Source organism: Manis javanica, chromosome 7, assembly GCF_040802235.1.
Source record: "Manis javanica isolate MJ-LG chromosome 7, MJ_LKY, whole genome shotgun sequence".
Lineage (NCBI taxonomy): Eukaryota > Metazoa > Chordata > Mammalia > Pholidota > Manidae > Manis > Manis javanica.
The window spans coordinates 126,813,298-126,838,733 of record NC_133162.1 but is presented as its reverse complement, the minus strand read 5'-3'; the positions used below and the strand labels follow the sequence as shown (position 1 = coordinate 126,838,733).

General features: G+C 38.2%; 1 protein-coding gene across 3 annotated transcripts in view; it reads left to right on the top strand.

The window, feature by feature from the left end:
• Window positions 1–25,436, top strand: part of PLA2R1 (phospholipase A2 receptor 1) — a 98,201-nt gene that overhangs the window by 49,183 nt on the left and 23,582 nt on the right. For all 3 annotated transcript variants that reach the window (XM_073241545.1, XM_073241544.1, XM_073241543.1), the window contains 9 exons: window positions 7,975–8,177; window positions 10,082–10,227; window positions 13,471–13,555; window positions 15,617–15,749; window positions 16,320–16,355; window positions 16,826–16,983; window positions 22,043–22,104; window positions 22,371–22,474; window positions 24,059–24,195. In XM_073241545.1, the coding sequence (XP_073097646.1) occupies window positions 7,975–8,177; window positions 10,082–10,227; window positions 13,471–13,555; window positions 15,617–15,749; window positions 16,320–16,355; window positions 16,826–16,983; window positions 22,043–22,104; window positions 22,371–22,474; window positions 24,059–24,195 (1,064 nt within the window). The remainder of the gene's footprint in view (window positions 1–7,974; window positions 8,178–10,081; window positions 10,228–13,470; window positions 13,556–15,616; window positions 15,750–16,319; window positions 16,356–16,825; window positions 16,984–22,042; window positions 22,105–22,370; window positions 22,475–24,058; window positions 24,196–25,436) is intronic.

Here is a 25,436-nt window from a genome sequence, read left to right as displayed (position 1 = left end):
GGTAATGAATGGCACATGTGGGTACATCTAATCAGTCCATAGTCATTACCATGTGACTTTGCTGTGGAGTGTTTGGCCCATTACTTAGGTAATATTCTTGTTAGTCCATCTCCTCTATGGACTCCTGTGGTACCATAGCTAGGATTTCAGAGTTTCAGCTCTATTAGTTCACGCTTGTGTGCTTAGCTCTGGATCCCAAAGCATGAAATAGTGCCAGATTGGTCAGTTCCAGAGAAGCCAATGGCTTCAGACACAATCTACGCTAGAACAGCCACTGTGGAGTAATCCTTAGGCCCCTGTATTAATCTTATGTCACCTACCCAGACCCAACGCTCCTTCACCTCAGTCTGAGTCCCTGTTTCAATGCCTTGGTCCTTTCTTGCTTGTGGATCTCAATCAGGGTCACTCCAACATCTGGTAGGCAGTAGGTTACCTCTGAATTTGTATCTGGAGCAAATAGGTTAGAGACCTCAGGCTCTTTACTGAAGAAAGATAAATATCATTGTAATATGATAATCATCTTCATATATCAAATATATACACCAATTAAAAGACAGAGACTGTCAAAGTAGATTAAAAAACAAGACCCATCTACAGTTGTCTACAAGAAAATTTAAAAGTAAAGGGATGGAGAAAGATATACCATGCTAACATTAATCAAAAGAAAGCAGAGTAGCTCTTTTAATTTAAGACAGAGCTGACTTCAGAACAAGGAAATCTTTCAGGGATAAAAAGGGATATTACATAATGATGAAGAGTCAGTAATCTAAGGAGACATAATAGTTGTTAATGTGTATGCAACTAACAACAGAGTATAAAAATATATGAGGGAAAAACCAATAGACCTGCAAGGAGAAATAGATGGATTGACTACTACAACTGGAGATTTTAACACCCCTCTCTCAGAAATGGACAGACCCAACAGGCAGAAAGTCAGCAAGGAAACAACTCAACAGCCCCATCAATCTACTGGATATAACTGACATCTATAGATGGCTTAATCTGACCACAAGAGATTACACATTCTTCTCAAGCTCATGTGGAACATTCACTTAAGACAGACCACATTCTGGGCCATAAAAGAAATTTAAAAGAATAGAAATCATACAATGTCTGTTCTCTGATCACAATGGAATTAAACAAGAAATCAAACAAATTAAACAGGAAGATAGCTGGAAAATCGTTGGAGAATAAACAATACTTTCTAAATAGCTCCTGTGTCAAAGAAGAAATCTCAAGAGAAACTTAAAATTATTTTAAACTAAATAAAAATGAAAATATGATCTACCAAAACTTGTGAAATGCAGAGAAAGCAACGATTACAGGAAAACTTACAGCACTAAATGCATATATTAGAAAAGGAGAAATATCTAAGATCAATAATCTAAGCTTCCACTTTAGGAAACTAGCAACGCAAAAGAAAAGAAATAATAAAAACTAGAGCAAAAGTAAATGAAATTGAAAACAGGAAATCAATTTAGAAAACAATGAAACTAAAGCTGTTTTTTTAATGGATCAGTTAAATTGGTAAGCCTTTCACCAGGCTCACTAGAAAAAATAGAGGACACAAATAACTGACCTCTTAAGTGAAAGAGAGGACATCACTACAGATCCCATGGACATTAAAAGGATAGTAGAGGAATATTATGAAAAACTCTATATCCACAAATTTGGTAACCTAGATGGAATGGACCAATTCCTTTAAAGACAAAATTGGCCAAAACTCACACAAGAAGAAAAAGACTATCTGAATAGCTGATATTTTAAAGAAATTGAGTCAATAAATCATAACCTTCCAAAACAAAGTACCAGGCCCATGTGGGTTCATTGGTGAAATCTATTACACATTTAAGGAAGAAATTATACAAGTCCCTTACAATCTCTTACAGAAGATAGGAGCAGAGGGAATACTTCCTAACTCATTCTATGAGGCCAGCACTATCTTAATACCACCGTTAGACAGACATTTTAAGGAGGAAACTACAGACCAATATCCGTCATTAGCATAGATGCAAAAATCTTCAACAAAATATTAACAAATTGAATCCAACAATATATAAAAACAATTATATAGCACAACCAAATGGCGTTTATCCTAGGTATGCAAGGCTGGTTCAATATTTTAAAACTGATTAGTGTAACCCATTACGTCAACAGGCTAGGAAAAATCACATGATCATATCAATAGATGCAGAAAAAGCATTTGACAAAATCCAACTGTTAGCAAACTAGGAATAGAGGGGAACTTCCTCAACTTGATACAGAACATCTAAAGAAAACCCACAGATATCATACTTAGTGGTGAGAAATTAGAAGCTTTCCCACTAAGATCAGAAAAAAGGCAAGGGTGTCCCCTATCAACACTTCCCTTAAACATTGCACTAGAAGTCCTAGCTAAGGCAATAGTACAAGAAAAGAAAAGTTATACAGATTGGGAAGAAAGAAATTTGTTCACAGACGACATGATTGTCTATGTAGAAAATCAAAGAATCAATTTTTAAAATACCTGGAACTAATAAGTGATGATAGCTTATAGAAATGTCTGCACAAAAACTCACACATGGGTTTCTATAGAAACTGTATTCATTCTTGCCAAAACTTGTAAACAATCAAGATGTCCTTCAGTAAGTGAATGGATAAACTATGATATATCTAAACAATGGAATATTATTCAACACTATAAAGCAATGAGCTATCAAGCCATTGAAAGACATGGAGAAAATTTAAATGAAAGAAACTAACCTGAAAAGACTACGTACAGCATGATTCCAACCATATGACATTCTTGAAAAGGCAAAAACTATGGGGACAGTAAAAAGATTAGTGGTTGCCCGAGGGTTGGGGGAAGTGAGGAATGAACACACAGAGCACACAGAGAATTTTTTAGGTAGTAAAATTATTCTGTAAGATACTACACAGTGGTGGGTATATGTTACTATACATTTTTCCAAACCCAAAGAATGAACCCTAATGTAAACTGGGGACTTTGGGTGATTGTGATGTGTCGATGTAGATTTTAACAAATGTACCATCATGGTATGGATGTCAATAGTGGGGGAGGTTTTGAGTATGTGGGGCAGGAGGTGTAAGTCTGTACTTTCTGCACAACTTTGCTGTGAACCTGAAATGCTCTAAAATGTATACTTTATTTTTTTAACTATGTTTTTCAAAGAAGCATGCAGGTGAAGTAAGACAAATTACATTTTTTTGTGTGTAAGCATTGCTTTAGAAGACTTATATAGAAACTGGTGACTTTGTATAGCTCTAAACAACAAACATCACAATTCACCTTATAAACTACTTTCTCGTTCCATAAATTTATGAAAATTTTAAGATGCAGAAAATAGTAAAGTTTCATGTCATACTATTACTGAAAAAAAAAGCTCAGAAATCATTTCTAATATACTTCGGAATTTTGTTAGGAATGTCTATACCTGTCAAAATAAATTAATACATTTTGAGTAGACAAAATTCTTGGTTTTTAATGTTACTTTCCTTGGGGCATATTTGGATGTCTAAAACCTGAAACTGAAGCAGAGCTTCTTGTCATTCATAAGTTTCTGCTGTAATTTGTTTGAGTGGCACTATTCTTTTCCTCTTTTCCCTGAAGCAAAAATAATATCACCATGCTCCGTTGGCCGCTCATGCTGATTGACATTGAGTAAATTGTCTCAAGATGAAAATGTAAATCTTTTTTTGAAGAAAATAGCAATATAAACGCCCCCATGTTTCCTTTTTTCTTTTAAATTGCAGTTTGCAGAAACACCATCCTAAATCACATTTTTTTCCCCTGCCTGTCACAGTTGGAGTCCATTAGCTTAGTCCCCATGTCGGAATCTTAATCCAGCTCAGACTGACTGTATAAATTGACCAGTGAACAGGCGGCCTGCAGCTTTTTATAAATTCGGCCAGGCCTCTCTCCTTATGACATATCATGAAAATATTCAATCTGTGGTGGAATCATAGTTCTACCCTTTTTATTCAACTTTGTATAATGTTCACAAAACAGTATAATGAACCACTATATATCCATCACCCAGTGTCATCAATTATTAATTCATGGCCAATCTTGTTTTGTCTCTATCCCTGCCGGCTCCCCCTACTTCCCATATTTTTTCATAGTAAATCTCAGACATGATATTGTTTCATCAATAAATACGTTAGTATAATCTCTGAAAGATAACTTTTTAAGAACATGAATATAACACAATTATCACAACCAAAAGTAACTGTAATTCTGTAACTACTAACATAAATTTAACATATCCATTCACTCCATTCAGTTAATGCTCAAATTTCCAAATAACTCATAAATATTATATAATGTGTTTATTATATGATGTGTTTTATAGTTGGAATGAAGATCCAAAGAAGTTCACACACTATGTGTCCTTCGTCAAGTCACTAAACCTCTGTGCCTCACTTTTCCCATTAACAAAGTGCAGATACTAACATCCACCTCAGAGTTTTTTAAGTTAGGTGGGGAAAAGAGCCATATGAAATGTCTAAGGCAGTTTCAGGCAGATATACACATTCCATGAAAGCTCACCTTCGCTGCCCCCAAGGGCTTCCCTTTTATGAGTGGACAAAGAGAGGGCAGAGAAGGCAGGTAGGTGGGCCTGAGAAATCAGCACGTGAAGGACTTGCTGCACAGAATGGGAAAATACCCAGTAAAATAATCTCAGGACTCTGAAGGCCCAGCTAGGTTCTCTCCTGCTTGAGATCACAAATAGCGTTTGTTTTTAGGTATTTGGCAAGAAAAGATGAAAGATGGAGGCTTTCCCAGTTCAGTTCAGTCTAAACAGTTAGATAGCTTTGCCAAACAGAAAACACTAGAAAACCAAATTGGAACTTAATTGACTGAAAGTTTCCACATTCGTGCTTGGTGGAGAGAGTGAGGAGGCAGCGGGTGGTGTGGGGTAGCGAGGGGGTCAAGGAAGGTGAGGCAGGTAAGGAGAATCAGCTTAAATGTGAGATTCCACTGCCGAGGAATAGAATGATAGTTTTTCTTCTCCTATGGGAAATGTTATCGAATTTGAGAATAATTGCCCTGGGAGGAAAACCACCTCTGCACTTTGCCACACCCTACCCTTAGCAAGCATCCCCACAATCTAGGATTATAAATGTGGTTTATATCTCCCTTAGCCCACCCTTGACTGCTTCTTTGGGGCTAAGACTAAAATTTGGGTCAAATGTTCCATTAAGTTAACCACTTTAGAATACCAATAACACTCTGGCAGCACTTTTCATCTTCGCAGTGGTTCACAAACATCTCCTTCTTCACTAATGAAGATGAGTTGAATATCTACAGTGTCTAAAACCAAAGTTCTTTAATCACCGTCTGATGTTGGAAAGTAAGACAAAATGCAAGACTAACAAAAAAGTATATTATGTTTTAAACCTGCTGATTCCAGCTTTTTAAAAATTTTTTGAACATGCAGGCAGAACTGCCACAAAATCCCAGCTTTTGTAATGAAAACAGTCAAAATAAAAATAGGAGCAACATCTTAGGAATGTTTTTAGCCCTCTGTACATTTCAGGCTGCTTTTAAATACATTCTCTCATTTGATCTTCATGAAGACCCATTAGAAGAAAAGGAATTATTATACCCATATTTTAGACAAGTTTTTTGTGAATAATTAGACTGTTCAAGTTACTAAATATTTGTGCTGGGACTAGAACTCCAGATGCCAGGCTCCAACTCAAAGGCTCTTGGGAAACAAAGGATGGAGGAATCAGGAGGCAGTGCATGTTTTTCCTCCTCTTTAAATTAGGGCAAGTCCTTTGGTATATTATGTTCTGGGCTTCCACAATGATTTCCACAGTTCAATTTCATTAGAATTTCATCAAAGAGAGCATGCAGCATCCTTCTATTGTTCTTGACCCAGCTAGATTGTGAGCTGCAGTCCAAAATTACATTCAGAAGGACTGCAAAACTCTACGTATGGCAGGTTGCAGTGCATGCTCTCACCTCTCCCCATTGCCTGGCCCCATGTCATTCATCTCTAATACTAAGTAGCTATTCTGTCCATTGGAGCTGACTAGATGCCCTTTACATGGACCAACTCTCTCTTGACTTCCTTTTCTTCTATGTGAGTCATAACAGTCATGTTTTCTTGTTTACCACTGCTCATTTTCAACTGTGTGGGTCTCTTCGGCCCATCAGCACGCACGCACACACATAGGACGGTAAGCTTCCAGCAGGTAGCCATGATGCGCAGTGCCCGACACACGGTGCGCGCCCAGGATTGTCGAGGACACAGCACTCCTTCCGCTCCCTTATTCTTTTCCTTTCACAAACTCTTTTCCATTCCTGTGGGAGGGGCTCTTTGTATATCTTCCTCTGTCTTTCTTCTCACTCCTGTTCATTGTCCCTCTCTTTAGTCTTTCTGTGACCATAAAACTACCAAAACATGGCTGACAAGGATAATGCCAGGTACCCTGTAGCTAAAAAAATTGAAGCTGTTACTTCTGAAGGGAAATTAAGCAAGACAAATGTCTAGTACCAAATGATTACATTTTAAAAAGTGTCTTTAGGTTCAGAATCATCACAAGTCTTCAGAGACTCTATCTATAATTGCTTGCCTTTTACAAGCACCTATTGAAAACTCTTTTCTCTTTTTCCATCCTTCAAAACTCAGCTCGAACGTCACTTCCTACAAATCCTTGACTGATGTCCCGAGCCCAACTCCACCCCCCTTCTGAAGCTTCCCCACAGAAATTTGAACACACCTTTGCTATAGTACTTAACACATTAACTTTATTTCAGTTAACTGTCTCTGTGTTGGCGCCTCACACCAAACTAAGAGTTGGACTTTGTTTGTTTTATTTCAATGTATTTTTTTCCTTCCATCCCTAGCAGCTAATACACAGCTACCTGGTATAGAGATGTTGATGTACAATTTTGTTTTTGCTGTTGAATATCACTTCAGTTAATTGAATGATCGCTCTGGATTCAAGAAAAAAGAAGGCCATTCTTCCTCAAATTTTATTCTATTTTTGGAATGGGATTGTTTTCTACTATCTACTGAAATCTTAAGGTTTTTTTTAAAGCTGTCTTATGAATTGCATAAAGTTGATGGCAACTTGAGAATCTTAACTCAATTTAGAAATTGTTTCTCTGGAAAAATGCAGGTCATTTTCCAAAATGTTCAAACATACACAAAAGAATAAAAAGGAGTTTTGTCCGTAACCAGACGGCCTTTCCCTTTTTCCTAATGTCCCCCTATTCCTGCCCCCAAGTTTCACCCATTTAGAATTTATCTCACTCTTTCAACTCTCCCATCATTTATAGTTTATAGATTAGTTGTCTATCGTCTATCTTCACCTTTATTATTTTTAAAAAATTATTTGGACCTTGACAGCTCCACAAAGTACTCTTACTCCAAACCCTCCAACCATTTCCACATATCCTCCATAAAGAAACAAAATATCCATACTCTGCACCCATTCAAATCTAATTTTTAAAAACATGTAAAATTCAAAATCAAATACATTAGTATAGCATATATCTATTTTCCCTGTTGAATCTTTCTCAGAAGATAAGCACTATGAATTTTTCATTGTTGATTTTTCACAATGAAGTTTCAAAGCACAATGTAGGTGCTCAATAAATGATGAGTTAAATTTTTCTGTGCATAATTTAAAAGCTCAATAACTCAAAGAAGAGAGATGTTGGCATTTGATGAGATATGGGAGATATTTTGGTCCCAAGTTGGAACAATTGGTTTCCCATCATGTGCAGTATGAGCTCAAAACGTCCAAATTTCAGGCTTCACAATCTCTCTTCTTTCACTTTTCCATCTTCTTTTTTCCAGAGATGAAGAGAAATGAGATAATCATGCCAATACAGCTCCCTTTTCCATCTTGATTGTGCTTGTCTGGTAGATGTCAGTCACCCTCTTAAAGAGCTGTCTTCTGAGCACAGAAAGTTCTAGTCATTTGGTATTAAAAACTGTTATTTTCTGCTTCTAGGCTACAGTGGTGGCTGTGTTGTCATGAGAGGAAGGAGCCCACCTGGTCGCTGGGAAGTGAAGGACTGTAAACACTTTAAGGCAATGTCCCTGTGCAAGCAACCAGTGGGAAATCGGAGTAAAACTGAGCAGGAGGAGAGATGGCCGTTTCACCCCTGCTATTTGGACTGGGAGTCAGAGCCCGGCCTGGCTAGCTGCTTCAAGGTGACACCAAGGTTACAGGGGCATTCTCAGTGGGATCAACATTATTTCAATTTTATACATGTATCCCAAATTGTTTTATTCCAGAATAGTGCCTGTCACACAGCAGGTACTTAATATTTGTTGACTATCTCTTTCCTTTCAGTTATATTCCAAAATAATTTTTAAGTCAAAAGATTGACATATCCCTGGTGACAACTGAAGATCTTCCTATGAGACTTGATTTCGAGGCCCCAGTCAATATTGTTCTATTGCATAAACCCAATGAACAGCTCAGACACTTACTGGGTATTGAAATGGTACAAGTCCCTATGTCATTTGTAAGCAAATGAATAAAGTCCTTATTACAGAATAATACATTCTGCTACTAAGAATAGCTTTTGCAGTTTGCCAGACACTTGAATATCAAATTAATACACACAGTTGATATATATGTATGTACATATGTGTATATGTGTGATGGAATGTCTCTTTACAAATCAGCTTTAGATCCTAGATTTAAATCTTCTTTTCACAAATATGTTTTTTTGAAATTTGATGTTTTTGTTTAATGGTTTTATCTTTGGTTTATTTTACAAATAGAGATTTCCAAAATCCTGGGGGAAAGTTCTTTTGTGGCACATAGGCACATGCACAGTAGAATGGAGACAGCCTCTATCTCCAGAGACAAAGCATGTCCCATAAACAGCATGAAACACCTGGGAGTAGGTTCAACTTAAATGTACACACGTATGATCCTGCATTCAATTCATGGAACAATAAGCCCAGAAGTGACATCACAGAGCAATCAGTTAAACCTAAGAAATGAGTAAACTGAGGCAGCTCGATGAAGTGATTTGCCCAAGATCACAATTCTTTACTGACAGAGTTGGAATAAATACATGGTTTTGGCACTCCTGGTCCAGTACTTTGTCTACTATTTACCACCCCAACATGTCAACAAATGTATGGTGTGTTTGATGGGCATGGTGGTAGGATTCATGAATCAAGATGATTCAAGAAAATGTTCCCAGTGGAGGCGAGTTTTGACATATAACTTAAAAGATGGAAAAGCTGTGTTCTGTGGGCCAGAGGCCTGGGGAAGCTATTCACTCTGGTCTCAGCAAATCAGAGGCTGGTGAAGTCTGGCCTTAGGATTCCTGCCCGGCGTCAGAGACTCAGGTATAGTGTCAGGCACTTAAAAATGAGGAGGGTGCAGAGGCCAGGATCTGGAGCTCTGGGTCTTTGGTCCCTCACCCTTGATCGTAAATAAAGTCAAAAGCAGATACTCCATTCGACTAACTTCTTCCTGCTACTGTGAGGATGGCCAAGAGACAGAAGACAATTTAGGTGCTGCTGAGACCCAAAGACCTTAGAAATAGGCCTGCCCCAGGTGCCAGGTCTCATGTCTCACGTCTTGTCCTGGGTCAGCCAGATTCATGATCATTCACACAATTCTAATCTGTCGGAACCAGTCCGGTTGGGTGGAAACTGAAGGACCCTGGAAGCAAAGAGGACTGGGTCTAACCTTGGCTCTGCCAGCTGGTAGCTGTGTAACCTGACATTGTAACCCCCCCGCCCCGTCCTTGCCCCAACTCTCCTCATCTCTTGACAAACATTTATTCAGGGGCAAGTATATGCCAGTCTCTGGAAATTTAGAAGGAAAAAAACAGAGTCATCAAGGCGCTCATATATAATACTGAACTTATCATACCCTCCTCATGAATTTGTTGTGAGAATACAGTGGGGTAGTAGTTTTGTGATGAATAGATTCATTCTAGTTCAGTGAATGTTATTTGTCTCTACTGGGTCAAGCTTTTAATATAGAATAATAGTGACAATTATATTACTGTTATTTTCTTGTCCAGAATTACACAGCCTCACCTCACCCATGACAGTGCCAAGTTTGTTTTCCTTTTACCCTACAGGTATTTCATAATGAAAAAGTCCTAATGAAAAGAACATGGAGAGAAGCTGAAGCATTTTGTGAAGAATTTGGAGCTCATCTTGCAAGCTTTGCCCATATTGAGGAAGAGAATTTTGTGAACGAGCTTTTACGTTCAAAATTTAATCGGTAAATACTTTGTTAATTTTGGAAAATTGCAGTCAGATATTCCATCTCCCAGTAATGGCTTCTTAGGGGTGAGTATTCCAAATAGTTTTTAAAAATCTCAAGTACTTGTTTTAAGCCTAAAACCAACTAGCCACTACTTGTGGAAGAAAACTCTATATACTTACAACTTTATATTTATACTACAGCAGATTCTTATTCCATAAAACAAAGAATAACATGGATTGTTCTGATGTTTGGAATTGTTTCTGTATGCCTCAAATCAGAATTTGAAAGCTCTTCTGCCAGACTCAGAAATCGTCCAATCCAGTGGTTTTCAAGGTGCTTTCTGAGGATCCCAAGGGTTCTGGAACCCCACGACCAGGAGGCAGCCAACAGCTGCTAGTTCCTGACTTGCTGACCCACCAGAGCAGCTCCAACCAGCTCTACTTCTGGTTATTTTGTATATAAAGGGGTCCATGTAAAATTTTGTCTTAAAAAAGGAAGTCCACTGATAAAAAAAGAATTCCAATCCAACTTCCTAATTTTACATTTGAGGAAGCAGGCATTCACTTGTCTGCAACTCTCTTGCAAGTTTACAGAATCTTGAAGTCCATGGAGTTAGAAAATGAACTAAATTTAAATTTGAGGAAACATGACAGGTCTTGTGCTACCTCCCACCCAATATAGGAATTCCTTCTACCACATCCTCACGGGCATCTACTGTCTCTACAAGTCCTTTGGTTTCAGAGTACTCCTTGGGGAAAAGTCCATTCTGTTGCCGGAGGCTGGTTTCAAAGCTAAGCCAGAGCAACACAGACTAAGTCTACTCTATTTTCAAGACAGTCAAACAGGTCTCTTTTAGTGAGTCTTCCCAGCCCTTGGTCTAGAATCATCTTGTCAGCTGGCATACATTTGGGGCATATCCTTGATGGAAGGGACACTGCTATATGCATAGCTGTCTGGAGAATCCAACAGATTCAGAAAAAATCCTGTTCCTGAGGATGCTGTCTGCAAGGGCATGCCTCCTTGGCTTCATGTATTTATTTACCAAGACTCCTGGAACTCTAATACTCAGGTGCTCTGGCCCCAAGTCTGCAATTCTGGAGCCTCAGTGAACCACTTGCCTGAATCTCAGAGAAAACCCAGAACTTCTCTGAGGAAAGTCCTGGTCCTCCCCATAAGTTTCCTTTAAAACACTCCCATAAGAAGGCTAGTATGTGGCATCTACCAAATTACTCATCTCCAGCATCTGTAAAAATGACCTTGCATGTGGGAGACTTTGACAACCTCTCTCACTGCGAGACTCATGGAGTACTCTGTGGGGAGAAAGGGAGATCTCATGGTCAAATATGTTTACAAAACAAGGCACAATCTTGAATTTGCCATATACATTAGCATTATAGAGGCTTATATATAGCTATATATAGCAAAGGAAGGAAGCACTTTCTTTGACCATCCAGCTCTCTTTTGAGGGCACTTATCATCCCACAGAACTGCCGGTCTCTGCAGGAGGTACTGACAGGAGACAGTAATTCCCCAACCTGGCTGGTGGTCACATGCACTTGGCACACCTGCAACCCAGAGCCCTCTGGTCTCACACCAGAGCTTCCGAGTTAGAGTCTCTGAGGCTAAAGGGAAGGTCCAGCTGCTTCCCAGTTCATTGGACTGTCAGTCTGCTGTGGGGCCACAGATCCATGGGTTCTGTGAAAATCTCCATTTTTCAAGTTATAACATTGCTTCCTGACTTTAGCCGTGCTTGCATGTAGTGAGGTTTGCTGTATGAAACAACCATGTGCAAACTGCTTCCAAGTTTGCTGTAAGATCGAATATCATTAGATCACTTCTACTTATATATAGTCTCACACTTGGAAGTCCTCATGGGATTTAGTGCCAACCACCTATCAAATTACTGATCTTTAGCACCTAATCACAAAAGCTATATAATGTTTTACATTTTACCCAGACTGTCAGGAAGTTCTGCCAAATCTGATGCTTAATGATAGCAAATAAACCAAATCTCAGTTCTCTTCTCCTGCTTATGGCACTTCTTTACTATTTCCCTTTAATTATTTTTTATATTCATAGTATTATATCATATTATGAAAGTTATACAATTTTAGGAAATTGATGGAGAGAGAATAAACACCAACCCATCCTCTAGAGCCCAATATACAGCAGAAAAAATATAGGACTCTGAACTCAGCAAGGAAAGGAATAGAAAGCTCTCAAGGCAGGGAAAGTGATGCAGGTTTCCAGGCTAGGCCATCGAGATGAATATGCCTGGCTGAACCTGAACTCAGAATTCTCCCCTTCCCACAGCCTTGAATGTCAGTGGTAATGACAGCAGTGACCAAACAGGCCCCAGGGGTCTCTAAGATTTTCTGAGTCATATTTTACTTTCATTTGTATCATTCGGGCCTAGTAGCTCAAACATCTGAGAAGGGGTTGCTTCAGAACAGGCCTGCTTCTCTGTGCTAAGGAAACAAAGCATCTGTCATGACTTCTGATTCTTAAATCTTTAATTCTTTAAAATTATCCCCAGAAAATTCTCCTCGTGAGATGGCTTGTCGTACAATTAGGCTTTATTGCCTGATTTATATACTCTGTGGTTTGACGTATTTGCCCTCCACCTAATAGGAGGGAAGATGGTTCTCTGCAGGGCTTCCTACCACGTCTAACCAAGTGGCGACTGCAAAAGTTAATCTGCTGGGCCTCAGACTCATTTGTTGTGGAGTTACTTACGTCAGATCAGAAAAAGAAAACATCAAGATCTGCTGTGTACCTTTTATTAAATGGAGGTGGTAGTGATTAACTTCCAAAGAACACACGAACATTTGATGAATGAGCAATAAATGAAAGCACAGGAATGTAGTATAAATAGTAAAGTGGTAAAAAGTCCTTTAGGGAAGAAATGTTCCTGAACATCTTACCATGTGCCCTTTTCCTGATTGAAAGTCCATTCCTAACAAACAGGAGAGAGCCATTTTCTCAGGAGGGGCTGACTGTTCCCCAAATGCACGTCACCAATGAGTGTCCCATACAAACCAAGAGAAATAAGAAGTGAGGCTAAATCTCTCAGTTCATTTCACTGCTCAGGTTTTGCAAACAGGAAATATTCAATAAATGTGTGTTGACTTGATCAGTCCTGCCAGTAGCATCAGCTGTTTCCTGGACACATACATACTTGAAAATATTTCTTGAAACTTTTACAGAATGTTGGGAATTTGATCAGAAGGGCTAAGTTTTCATTTCTTCTCTTCATAGGACAGAAGAAAGGCAGTTCTGGATTGGATTTAATAAAAGAAACCCACTGAATGCTGGTTCTTGGGTGTGGTCTGATGGAACTCCTGTGAGTCTTTCCAGACTGGAGAAAAGGAAATGATTTCAAAACTGGTGGCCCTTGAACCACTTGGTAAAACAACTGAGAAAACCTGGAAATAATAGCCCTATTTCCCATGACTCAGAAACAAATAAAAAACTGCCCCAGATTTTGGTGCCAGATGTTAGCAGAGTCCTGGGAAACCTTTGCTGGGCAGCTATTTCTGAGATCGGCCGTAGAATCTGATCCTGAAAAGGATTCAAAACCTCTGAAAAGGCCTCCAAACTATCTCCCTTTTCCAGCAAGAAGCAACTATCCTTTAAAATAATATCAGGCTCCCTTTACCCCACCTCTCTCTCCTGCATAGGCCCTGATTGTGTGACTGTGGGACCCTGTCGAGGCCACAATGAGAAAACCATTCCAGTTCATCTCGTTCTAAAAAGACAAATGCCAGCCTTAGAAATATAGCACCTCAACCAGAGCAAGTTACTAAGAAGGAAAAAAGGCTTGCTTTTCATTCTGACTCATACTTGTAAAAGACTCTGTGAAGGAAAAAAGGAACTCAATATTACATTATTTTTCATGTAATAAGGAGTTCTCACATTTTCCTCAAGGTGATAGGGAAAAAATGCAAGCCATGTCCCAGACTTAAATGGGATCCAGGAGAGGGCATGTGCAAAGTCAAGTCATTCCATTTCACCTGGTAAATAGCTCCTGTTTATTGAACCCTAATTATAGTCCAAGAACTGAGTTGAGTGCACTTCTGAATGATCTCATTTCTTCCTTGCCAAGGATCAATCCAGTTGGTATTAGAATTCTTAAACAGTTTGCCTAAAATAATACATTGGAAAGCTAGGATTTGTACACAGGTTGGCTGCCTCCAAAGTCACAATGTTATAATGTTCCATACTTGACAAAATATCATCCCCCAAACTTTGAAATAGTAAAGATCAATAAAGAAAAAGCATCTCTAGGACTGCTGCATAAACGGTGTTCAAATGTGTGGCAAGGAAGGGATTTGTGGGAAACAGATGCAAATGGTTGGAATAAAAATAAAAAGGGTGTGCTAGTTAAAGAATTTATGTAATGTTTTTACCGGTACCCCTTTTTTCAAGAGTACATTGGAAAGAGATCTTAGAGACTGCTCAGCCCCATCCACCAATTTTGCTGATGAAAAAAACAAGACTTGGAAAGTGGAAGGGACATAGAACAGGGTCTACCTGCTCCATAAATGGCAGCCACCACATGGCACAATTGCTTGGTTAATGTCAACGTGGTACTGGAAAAATGAAAGGTGGTACACAGAGGTTGAGAACATTGCATCTTGTTTTAGTAAGACAAACTTATTAGTAATAGGAAAGGAAAAGGCAATTTGGTTCAGAATAAATGAGATAAGGCCCTGAAGCAGCGGGTGGGGACCCTCACCACTGCCCACTGGCAAAATATTAAACTGGTGCCATTTTCCTGAATCTGAGTTTATATATGTTTAAGTTAGATAAATTGTTGCATGACTGTGTACATGCTTGAGGAGGAGTATAAATGGCTTCAAAATATTCTCTTCTTTCCAAATTTTACCCCAATTGTACCTGTGACCCAGCCACTCTTCTGTTGAGTAGTCATTAAGTCCGAGAAGGTTGAATCTTTATTTAATACCCCTGTTATGTGATCATTTGTGTAAGGTGTTGGTAGTTTCCTGATTAAGACTAGTGATGAATTAGAATTCAGCGATTAGGACTAAAAGCTTAATGTGTGTGCAAAAGATTAGACCCAAATCTGACAGATCCATGAGCCTTTAAGAGGTTTCCCCAGGATCCCAGGGTTAACTTAATCCTGCCGGTGAGAAAACAGTGCAAGCTCAGAAGGAAGCTAGCATCTGATTTGTTCCTTCTGGACAAAGCAGTAGCATGCTTCTTTTTAAGAAAAAAAAAAGCATTTTTAAGGAAAAATGCTAATGTTTGCTTAGCTTGTTTTTCACAAATATGAAACAATCTTTAACTAGATTCATATCCAGACATTTTTTAAGCTTCCTCCAGAAATCTACTGTGATTTATTTACAGGGTTGCTTTTTTTGATCTTTTGCAAAACTTGCAGGTTGTCTCTTCATTTTTAGACAATACTTATTTTGAAGAAGATGCAAGAAACTGTGCTGTTTATAAGGCAAATAAAGTGTTGCTGCCCTCCCACTGTGGATCCAAACACGAATGGATATGTAAAATTCCAAGAGGTAAAAATATTAGTAAGATCCTTATTATATGTTGGTTTTCTAATAGTCTATAACAATTTTTTAAGTAAAGAGTTACAGAGATCTAAAATTGAAGCACCTCAGACCACAGCACCAACAGCCTTCGCGATGAACCAAATTGTGCTACTTTAGCAAAGAATGTATCATAGCAGAATGAGAAAAGATGACACTGGTGCAGGTGCTAAGTTAGTTAATAGGAGATGAGGGTAAGTGGCTATATTGTGGAATATTGTATTTTGCGGACACAATCTGGAAGAAATATCTCTGTGACTACAAGCAAACAAAATTACTTGTTAAATGAATGGGTGAAACCACCTAGCTCAGCATGTGACATGCAGCAGACCCTCAAAAAGTGTTAGTTCTTAAGTCAGAGACATTTCTTGAGCCTCCTCTTCAAGTATGAGAACTAACTGTATCCCAAACAGCCCAAAGTAGCGGGTTTTCAAATGGTCTTAAAAAGGTGTAGTACAAAATATTCCATTCAGAGCTAAAGTAATTCAGAGATAGTGCCCCTGTGAAGGTTACTCAAGGTGGTTTGCTTTTCCTTTGCAGATGTGAAACCCAAGATTCCACCCTGGTACCAGTATGGTAAGAACTATCCTGGCAGTTCTTAAGTTTCAAACGATGCGCTATTATATTATTGCTATATTATTACTGTCCTCCATTCGAGCCTCTCTTTCTTTAGGTCAATTCAAGCTAACAAATGAATAATTAACAAATAATCCAATTAATAACTATCAAAGATGATTAAAGACTAATATCATAGCATAACTCCACTTTTATGACACATGAGTTTAAGATATGCATCTATCCCAGACCTTAGAATACAAATGAACTTCTTAAATGAGACAGACCAAGGGAAAAAAGCAAATTATATATTTATTTATTTATGTGTAAATGTACTTATTTATGTATGCACACACACACACACACACATTATTTTAAATACTGAGTGACCAAATTAAAAATCTGGGGTCAGTCATAGCATACCCTATTTAACTCTGCATTTTATCAGTCAATGACTTTTGCACCATTTGCATTGTTCATTTTTCTTCCAGATGCACCCTGGCTCTTCTATCAGGATGCAGAGTACCTTTTTCATACCTACGCTGCAGAATGGTCCTCCTTTGAGTTTGTCTGTGGCTGGCTGCGTGGGGATATTCTCACAATTCATTCTGCACATGAGCAAGAATTCATCCACAGCAAAATAAAAGCGGTACTTGAACATAATTGACCAAGAGAAATTCAGAGCTTAGCTCCTTCTGTCCATGGGGGGATTTTTTTCTTTTGCTTCAGACATTTAAGTTTCATTAAAAGCCATAGATTTTTTGAGAATTGTTTTTCTTGCTGTTACAAAGACGGAGAGAAAATAATGGAAATACAGGTTTCTGATGTTGGTCAGTCATTTCACTCCTCTTCCCTTTTTACTAGCAATAATGGTGAATAAGTAGAGTTTTATTGTTTTTGTGAGGTTCATGCAACCATTCAACACCTATTTTATTCAGAGTCTACTCTTTGAGGGACTGGGGCTCTCCCAGCGACTAAAACAGACCAAAATTCCTGCCCTGGTGGAGCTTACAGTCTGGTCTGGGAAGAAAGACCATAGTTAACATAAGTAAATAGCATTACATAATATTTTAGAAAAATATAAATGCATAAATGGCCATAGAGGAAAATAAAGCACAAATGAAGGACAAAGATTACCGGGTGTGTGTGTGTGTGTGTGTGTGTGTGTGTGTGTGGGCGGGTGTGGAGTGCATGGCTGTTTTAAAGTTTTTAATTTTACTTATAAGAACACAATATTTTTAAGTTGGTAAAGATCCAATATACAGAAAATGGTAAAGAATGGTTTTCGATGTCAACTTAAGATAGAGAAAGACGACACTCCTTTTAGGAGCTGGGCTAATTAGAATGGAGCAGGCAAACGCCGTTAAATAATGAAGCGGACTGCCAGGGCACAGTGTTCATTTGCAATGTGTTTCTTCAACAAGTATTTATTAAGCATTAGCTATGAGTCAGGCACTGTGATATTTGTCAAAGACAAAGAAAGTCCCAGACACAAAAATGAGATGGTCTCTATTTTTAAAAAGCTGGAAATAGGCGTAGTCAGTATAAAGAGAGCAGTATGTGCAAATTACCAAGGGAGCCCTATGGGAGGAAAATTTCACCCCCAATTTTCCCTAGGAAATCTTTGAAGGTAAGAAAAAGCCTTGTTTCTTTTCCGATAATTTAACATGATTTCATGATCTCCAGGGACTTTCTCACTCCTTCACCTTTTCATATGTTTGTAAGTTGTTTGTGAAAATGAAGCTCTGTATTAAAGCATCTGTGGCTTGTAGAAGACATGTCTTCCCTCACAGCTCATTGGGCTTTCCCATTTCTGTGACCCTGTCTGATGCACATGCAGCCTGTGAGGTGCAGGTAGGTCAGGACTACTACTGGGTTTTAGGGAAAAGCTGAGAAACAGGGGGTTAAGATGACAACACCAGGGTCTTACCGAGACTCAGTGGCAGACCAACCGGTGCTCCCCACTGTTGGTTTGAGAACGTATTTTAGCCCCCTTCCTCTCCTACAAATGGAGCACTCAAGCTAAAACCATAATGGTTAGTACCAACAAATTAGATGTCCTGGTGTCAGGAATACTAAACAGCAGAATCCTCTACCCACGTGGCAATAACAAGACATCGGGTGAATGTCTGAAAACCAATCCGCCGGCATGGCAAAGTGCATGAGCCAAAAGAAGCTGGCATTTGGCCAATACTTACCTGAACAGTGTCAGGCACTGTACTAAGTACTAGCATTTAATGGAATTGAAATTTCCAAAAACGTCCCTGTGGGAAGTCTATTATTAGCACATTTGAAAGATAAGGAAGCTGTGATTCCAAAGAGGTAAAATAACTTGGTTACACAGTAGCTAAGTGGCAGAATTTGGAAATGAACCCGGGCCATCTACTTACAAGGTCATTTGAAACCCCTTTGCTGGAGCAGAAGAGCAGTATCAGGAATACAGAGGGGCACAACGCCTTCATTGTACTAAAATGCTAGACTCCTTCCCCAAAAGATGGCCAGACATGAATGACGGGCTTCTTTGATCTTCGAGCAGAGCTCAGCTCTCGGGTCTTTCCGCTTCACCTTCCCCTTAATTCACTCTCCCAGCCTTTGGTGGTTGGGAGGCCAGGGGGGATCACGGGGTCACTACCTCCCATAGAAGGGAGTGGTGCAACCCATGGGTTTAGCAGTCTAGCGCTGCAGCCAGTGCTACGGTCTAATCGAGGACTAGACCTAGGTGTGATCTCAAACCAGACAAACCCTGCGATGTCTTACATGGCAAAATTGTCAACCAGCCTGGGCCATGTTAATACAGAGAGTCCTGGCAGCATTATGGGTGCGTGGCTGACTCATCTAATACCAGACTGTGCTACAAAAGAAACTGACTGGATGGCATAGAATGTGGAGACTGGGAAAGGGCTGAAGGGGGCCAAGAGGAAAGGGCATCAGTTTAAAAAGGAGAAAGTCATAGATTTCCAAAGCAATTCTTATTTTTGTATGATTTTTGGCTGTGTTAGGCACTTTTTGTTGGTAAATTGTGACTATTTTCATTTCTTAAATAAGAAATCCCATATCTAGGCATGTCCTAGCGGAAAGGGTCAGGCTAGAAGTTACTTTATTTGAGGACGAGAAGCTGAATGTGCAGAGGTCATGCCACTCACCTCTGAGGCACTTCCAGCCTGTAAGTGCAGGATGGACCCAAATAAGGAAGCAAATATTTTTAAATTACACGTGTTGTGTAGTTCCCCTATGAAGAGCAGTAACTTAGAAATGTGAAGAACAAAAATAACCTTTAATTGGAAAAGAGAAAAAAACTATTGAAAAAGAAAGCTGGATACAGTTTTTAAAATTTGAAGCAGAACTTCTTGGAAACAAAATGTTTCCATCTTGGAAAAATGATGAATCGGTGTTTTCTCTTTGAATAACAGAATACCACAAGGTATGATGAGGCTGAATTGTTGAAAATTAGTTTTTTTGAGCTATGTTGTTGGTTAGTGCCAAAAAAGAAAAAAGCTGCAAGCACTTCGGGAGTTGTCTAATTTTAACTACTAGCCAGTTAGTCTATTCAGCTAACATTTTTATGGTGTTGGGCAACGTTTGCATTTAGAAATTGCAAATTTGCCCTTATTTTTAAAGTTTCATTTCTAAATACTTCTAACAAAAATATATCAACTCTGTTACTCATCTTCCAAAATACAATGATTTAAAACCCTTAGAATAACTTGGTTTTGCTATTTTTGATGGAAACGTTTGAAATGGCAGGATGTTCTTCCTTTCATTACTTAGATGAACAGATTGGCTGTTGCTGTGCTTTATTTGTTTTTGGTAAGTGTTGGTCCCATATGATGCTATCTATAAGGGCTGTTTGTACCAAAACATAGTTGATATTATGAAATCCGCAGTCATATCACATTTCTTTATACAAAAGAATATTAGTAAGTCTTCTGCTGTTGTGGTTTTATACCTAAGCTAAACTTGAAAGCATCCATTTTTTTTTAAACTAAGGTATCATTGATGTACAATCTTATGAATGTTTCACATGAGCAACATTGTGGTTTCAACATTTACCCATATTATCAAGTTCCCAGACACACTCCATTGCAGTCACTGTCCATCAGCGTAGTAAGATGCTCTAGAGTCATTACTTGTCTTCTCCTTGTTGCCTTCCCTGTGACCTACCTATTTTGCGTGTGCTAATTATAATGCCCTTTAATCCCCCTCTCCCTCCCTCCCCGACCTCTTCACTTTGGTAACCGGTGATCCCTTCTTGGAGTCTGTGAGAATGCTGAAAGCATGCATTTTGCACATTGAATTTTTCACTCTGAATATCTTCTAGCTCATCCTATGAAGTTCTGTCCCATATCACACCAGGTTGTGATGTGCCATGTGGAGGATTACTATGCTATAATTGAGGTGGTAATAAATATGCCACCTAAGATGCAGTAGTTATAATTTTTCTTTAGAGGTCCTTAATTGGGGCAGTGAACAATCAGGCCATGCTTTCCTCTGTTGTTGCACACGAGACCTCTTTAGATTGAATGGAATTGTTGTGGTTCTCCCACCGAGTTCCCAGCCAGTCTCAGTGGACCCATTCCAAAGTCTGACAATGGGAATCTAAATTCAGCATGTAAGAACACGTCCATGAAACAACACCTCAGGGATCCCAAATTACAGTTGCTCCGTCTTGCATTATTCTCAAACTGCTGATATGGCAGACAGCCACACTGTTGATGGAGTAAAAAATATCTGTTTATAAATTAGAATTCTAGAGAGCTATTAGGTTCTGTTGTACGATGACCTGAAATTTATATGAAAAAATATATATATATATCTTAAAATGTATTCTGAAGTCTTATAGAAGAAATGGAATGCAAATTCAAATATAAATGCCTTCCAATGAACATTTTGAGTTTAAAAAATTAAGCTGCATTTTACACACCTCTTACACACCCAGATCACACACAAAGTATATTGATTTAAAGGTCCTAGAAAAATCCTTACTGCCTCTTTCTCTTTTATAGTTGGAGAATTTCCTAAGTCCAGTATTGCATCTTCTCTAATGTGTGTGTCCATGTGTGTGTGCACACGTGGTGCTGCAGTTTTATAATTTACTGTACTAAGTTCTGTGTGATAAATAATGGTGTAAAATTAATAAAATACATGAATAATTTTCTAGTTGTCAAACACTGGGAATTCTGTAGTATTCCTTTGTCCTATATTGTCTGTAGGGAGAAGGTGATAATAGTTTAAAAGCTTAACATCAGACTAATGCCCAAAATTCAAAATCTTTTTACCACTGATGTCTTTGAGCCATGAATTATTTCTCAGATAGTGTGATATATGCAATGAGCTTCTATAAATCACTGAAAGAATAAACCACTAAGTTTTTAGTCAAAAAAGAGATCCACATCCTAGTTTATTTTACCATATTACCTTTTAAATCCCTATTATGAAAGTTAGAAAATTTACTTTTAAATGCATAGGGAAAGTTGTAAGAAAGATTTTCAATAATTTGATTCCAAACCTCCTTCATAATGAGGAGGGAATGTTTCAGCATAATGAAGTTTCAGGTTTTCTCAGGGTGCTAGGCTTTAGTGCACTCTCCTTTAGATAATTGGGTAAAATACTGAAGAATAGAAAGCTATTAACAGCAACCCCATTAATCTTAATAGTGAAAAGGAAAAACAAGTAGAATAAATGCTGACATTTTCCCTTTTTTTAAATAGCTCTCAAAGTATGGTGCAAATTGGTGGATTGGACTTCGAGAAGAAAGAGCGAATGAATTTCGGTATGGACCTAGATTAATTTGCATTTAATTTTGTTTGACAGATTTTATTTGCAGAATGATTGAACTAGATCTTAGCGATCAATCTGTTGCAAAGCCATCAAAACTTATCTTTGACTTATAAATTTTCATTTCCCTAAACAAAGACATGAATATTTTTTTAAATTTAATATGGTGCCTTCAGTACATACTCCAAAACTCCAAGAATAGTGTTGGAGATTGAATATGCAAAATGAAAGAAGACCTTAAAATCGTTAATGTCCCTACAGCTGGAGAGATGGAGCACCAGTAACATATCAGAACTGGGACAAAGGAATAGAAGGACGCATGGATAATCAGAGCCAGAGATGTGGCTTCATTTCATCCATAACAGGTTTTTTTATTCAACCACTTTTGGGTTTATAATTCAACTAATCATTTTCAGAAGGCTTGAAGTCTCCTCTTTACTGCATTAGTTCAGTGAGAAGGTTATGTTTGGTTATTTTGCTTTTCAATTGAATGTGTTCAGTTTCATCAGTCTTGAGGCTTCAGGATGGCCATTCTTCCAGATTATTCCATGCATTCATTGTTCTTGAAAATAATTTACATCCAGATAAGTCCTTCCTCATGAACCAAAACAGCACCAAAAATAGCCCATTGAAACAGTTCAAAAAATATGCCTGACAAATACTATTCTCAATGAAATTTCAAAATAGATCCATTTAAAATTTTTTTCTAGTATCCAGTTTATAACTGGCCAGAACATAAACCTCTGTGAAATTTACTTGTATTTTCCCATTTAACGAAAATTTGCATTGAATTCAGTATTCCTTTTTTTTAACATACCCAGCATTAATTGCTGCTTGCCTTAGAACACAAACCGTTTGCAAGGTTTTTTTGAATTCTATTCATCGGTACAGTGTTGTTCGGGTTGATTGTCCACTCATTCTATCCAATAAAAGGTAATGATGTTTCTGACTCTTAATGATTCATAAGAGACCTGTGCCCCAAGTCAGGACAGGGATAAACATAGAAAGCAATCTTTGATGTAAGGGCGTCTACAGAGAAAGTTAGGAAGGAGAAACCATGTTATTAATCAGCTTGCTTTTGCCAGCAGGTGTCACAACAGCCTACAGAAAGACTGCTGTGTGATTCTGGAAGAATAGCAGCTAATCTGCATTGAAAATAGTACTCCAACCTCTCCTGCAAAATGCCACCCTCTTTTTGGCTCTTGTCCCTCACACTAGCAAACCTGAATCTGCCCTTGCAATTTACAGATATCCTTGCCCTATTCTGGAGTTTATAGTTTGAATGCTAATGAAATGCATTCTATAACCTTTACTCTGACAATACAGCTTTTCTAAATTAAAAAAAACATTATCCAGGAGGCTAAGGACTTTGGGATATATCTTCCTGAGGGTGTATCTATATGTGTGCCTGCTTTGTTTAAGGGTCAGTGTTGAGAATTGCTTCTTTCTTACAAGTTCGGGAGTTAATTTTTCTAAATAATTACATTTTCTAAAGAGTTCCAAAGTAGAAGTGATCATCTACTCTTTTAGAATCTTTTTTATCTCTTTACACTGAAGTTGAATGTTTTTAAACAAAAATATACTTTACAAAAAAAACCTCTACAAAGTATTCATCTGCCAACCAAGTCACATATTCTTAGAAACTTAATCATTATTGGATTTGTTGCAATATTTGTTTAGTTCGTTGTCTTTTGGGGTTTTTTTTTGCATTTGCATTTGCAAAATTTCTACATTACTAATTCTAATTGAATTAGAATTACCAATTTGGCACCTTGCCCTGTTAACTCTTGTCACTAGAGAACTCGATGACTCGTAGTTAAATCTAGTTCAATTTCTAATTTAAAAGACAAATTATGATAAACCACAGCAGTCATAAAAATAGTGATCAATAGAGAATATCTACAGTGAGTCACGACTGTGGTCATTTCTAACCCATTTTTCCCCTCCAGGGCTCTGGGCAAGTGAAGACTGTCTAGTTTCTATGCCCAGCATCTGCAAGCGCCAGAAGTTTTGGGTCATAGAGAAAGAGAAAGAGACACCAAAACATGGAACATGTCCCAGAGGATGGCTGTATTTTAACTACAAGGTAAACCTGTTTTGAAAAAGTTGCCTTTTGTTTCTCTTGTAGATGTTAATTTTAGAAAGTAATCAAAAGGTGGGTGTGACTTTGAAAAACTCTGAGTTGTCCATTAGATCTAGAATTTTTTGGTCACAACTTTCAAGGGACTTGAGAAGTTTTTAATTTAGGGACAAACTAATTGGAATGAAGAGTGTTTGCCAGAAACAGCCCTGATATAACCCTTCATTTGTATACTCAGTTTTTGCTACAGACAGTCATTCACTGTGCTGCATGACTGCTTTCTGGGGTGTAATGCCGTGCTGTGTGTGTGTGAGCACATGTGTGTGTGTCTGGGCTTTGCTCCACAGTGAACTGTCAACTCCAGGGGCCCAGACTTTATCTCCTACTTCTGTGTCTTCCCTGCCTGGAGCTGGCATGGAGCTCTGCTAGCTTGGTCAGAGTGTCTTGAGTGTCATAAATCTGGTGCTTTCATACAGAATTGAATTTCTTCTGGAAATTGCCAGTGAGAATATTGTAAACCAGATTATTATTTCTGATACTGCCTCCAGTTAAGACTTGGACTTCCCCTTCACTTCTTACATTTTATATTAAAGTAACTTTCTAGGCCTTAGGTGGAAGTAATTAAAATGCATCCCAAACTATAAAAGTTTAAATCTTCAATCATTTAAAAACCCAACTGTGACATAATTTCATACACTAATATAGAATTGCTCTTCAATCATGTACAGCCAATTTTCAGTCTACATGATCAGTTATAGTGGCAGGACATTCTCTCCTTTGTGATCTTTCTCTCATTGTTAATTTGTGAAAGAGGGCCACTTGGATTTTACACTTATTTACTGAGCACACACTTTATATTCAGCACTGATTTTTTTAATTGTGGCAAAATTCACATAATATGGAATTTATCATATTAAGCATTTTTAAGTGTATAGTGCAGTAGTGTTAAGTATATTCACATTTTGTGCAATGAATCTGTAGACATTTTTCATCTTGTAAAACTGAAACTCTAAACCCTTTAAGAAACAGCTCATTTCCAGCCCTTGACAATCACCATTCTGCTTTGTGTCTCTATTAATTTGACTACTTCAGATACTGCATGTAAGTGGAATCCTGCAATATTTGTCCTTTTGTGACTGGTTTATGTCACTTAGCATAATGTCCTCAAGGTTCATCCATGTTGTAACATGTGTCAGGGTTTCCTTCTTTTTCAAGACTGAATAATAGTCCATTTGTGTCTACACCAC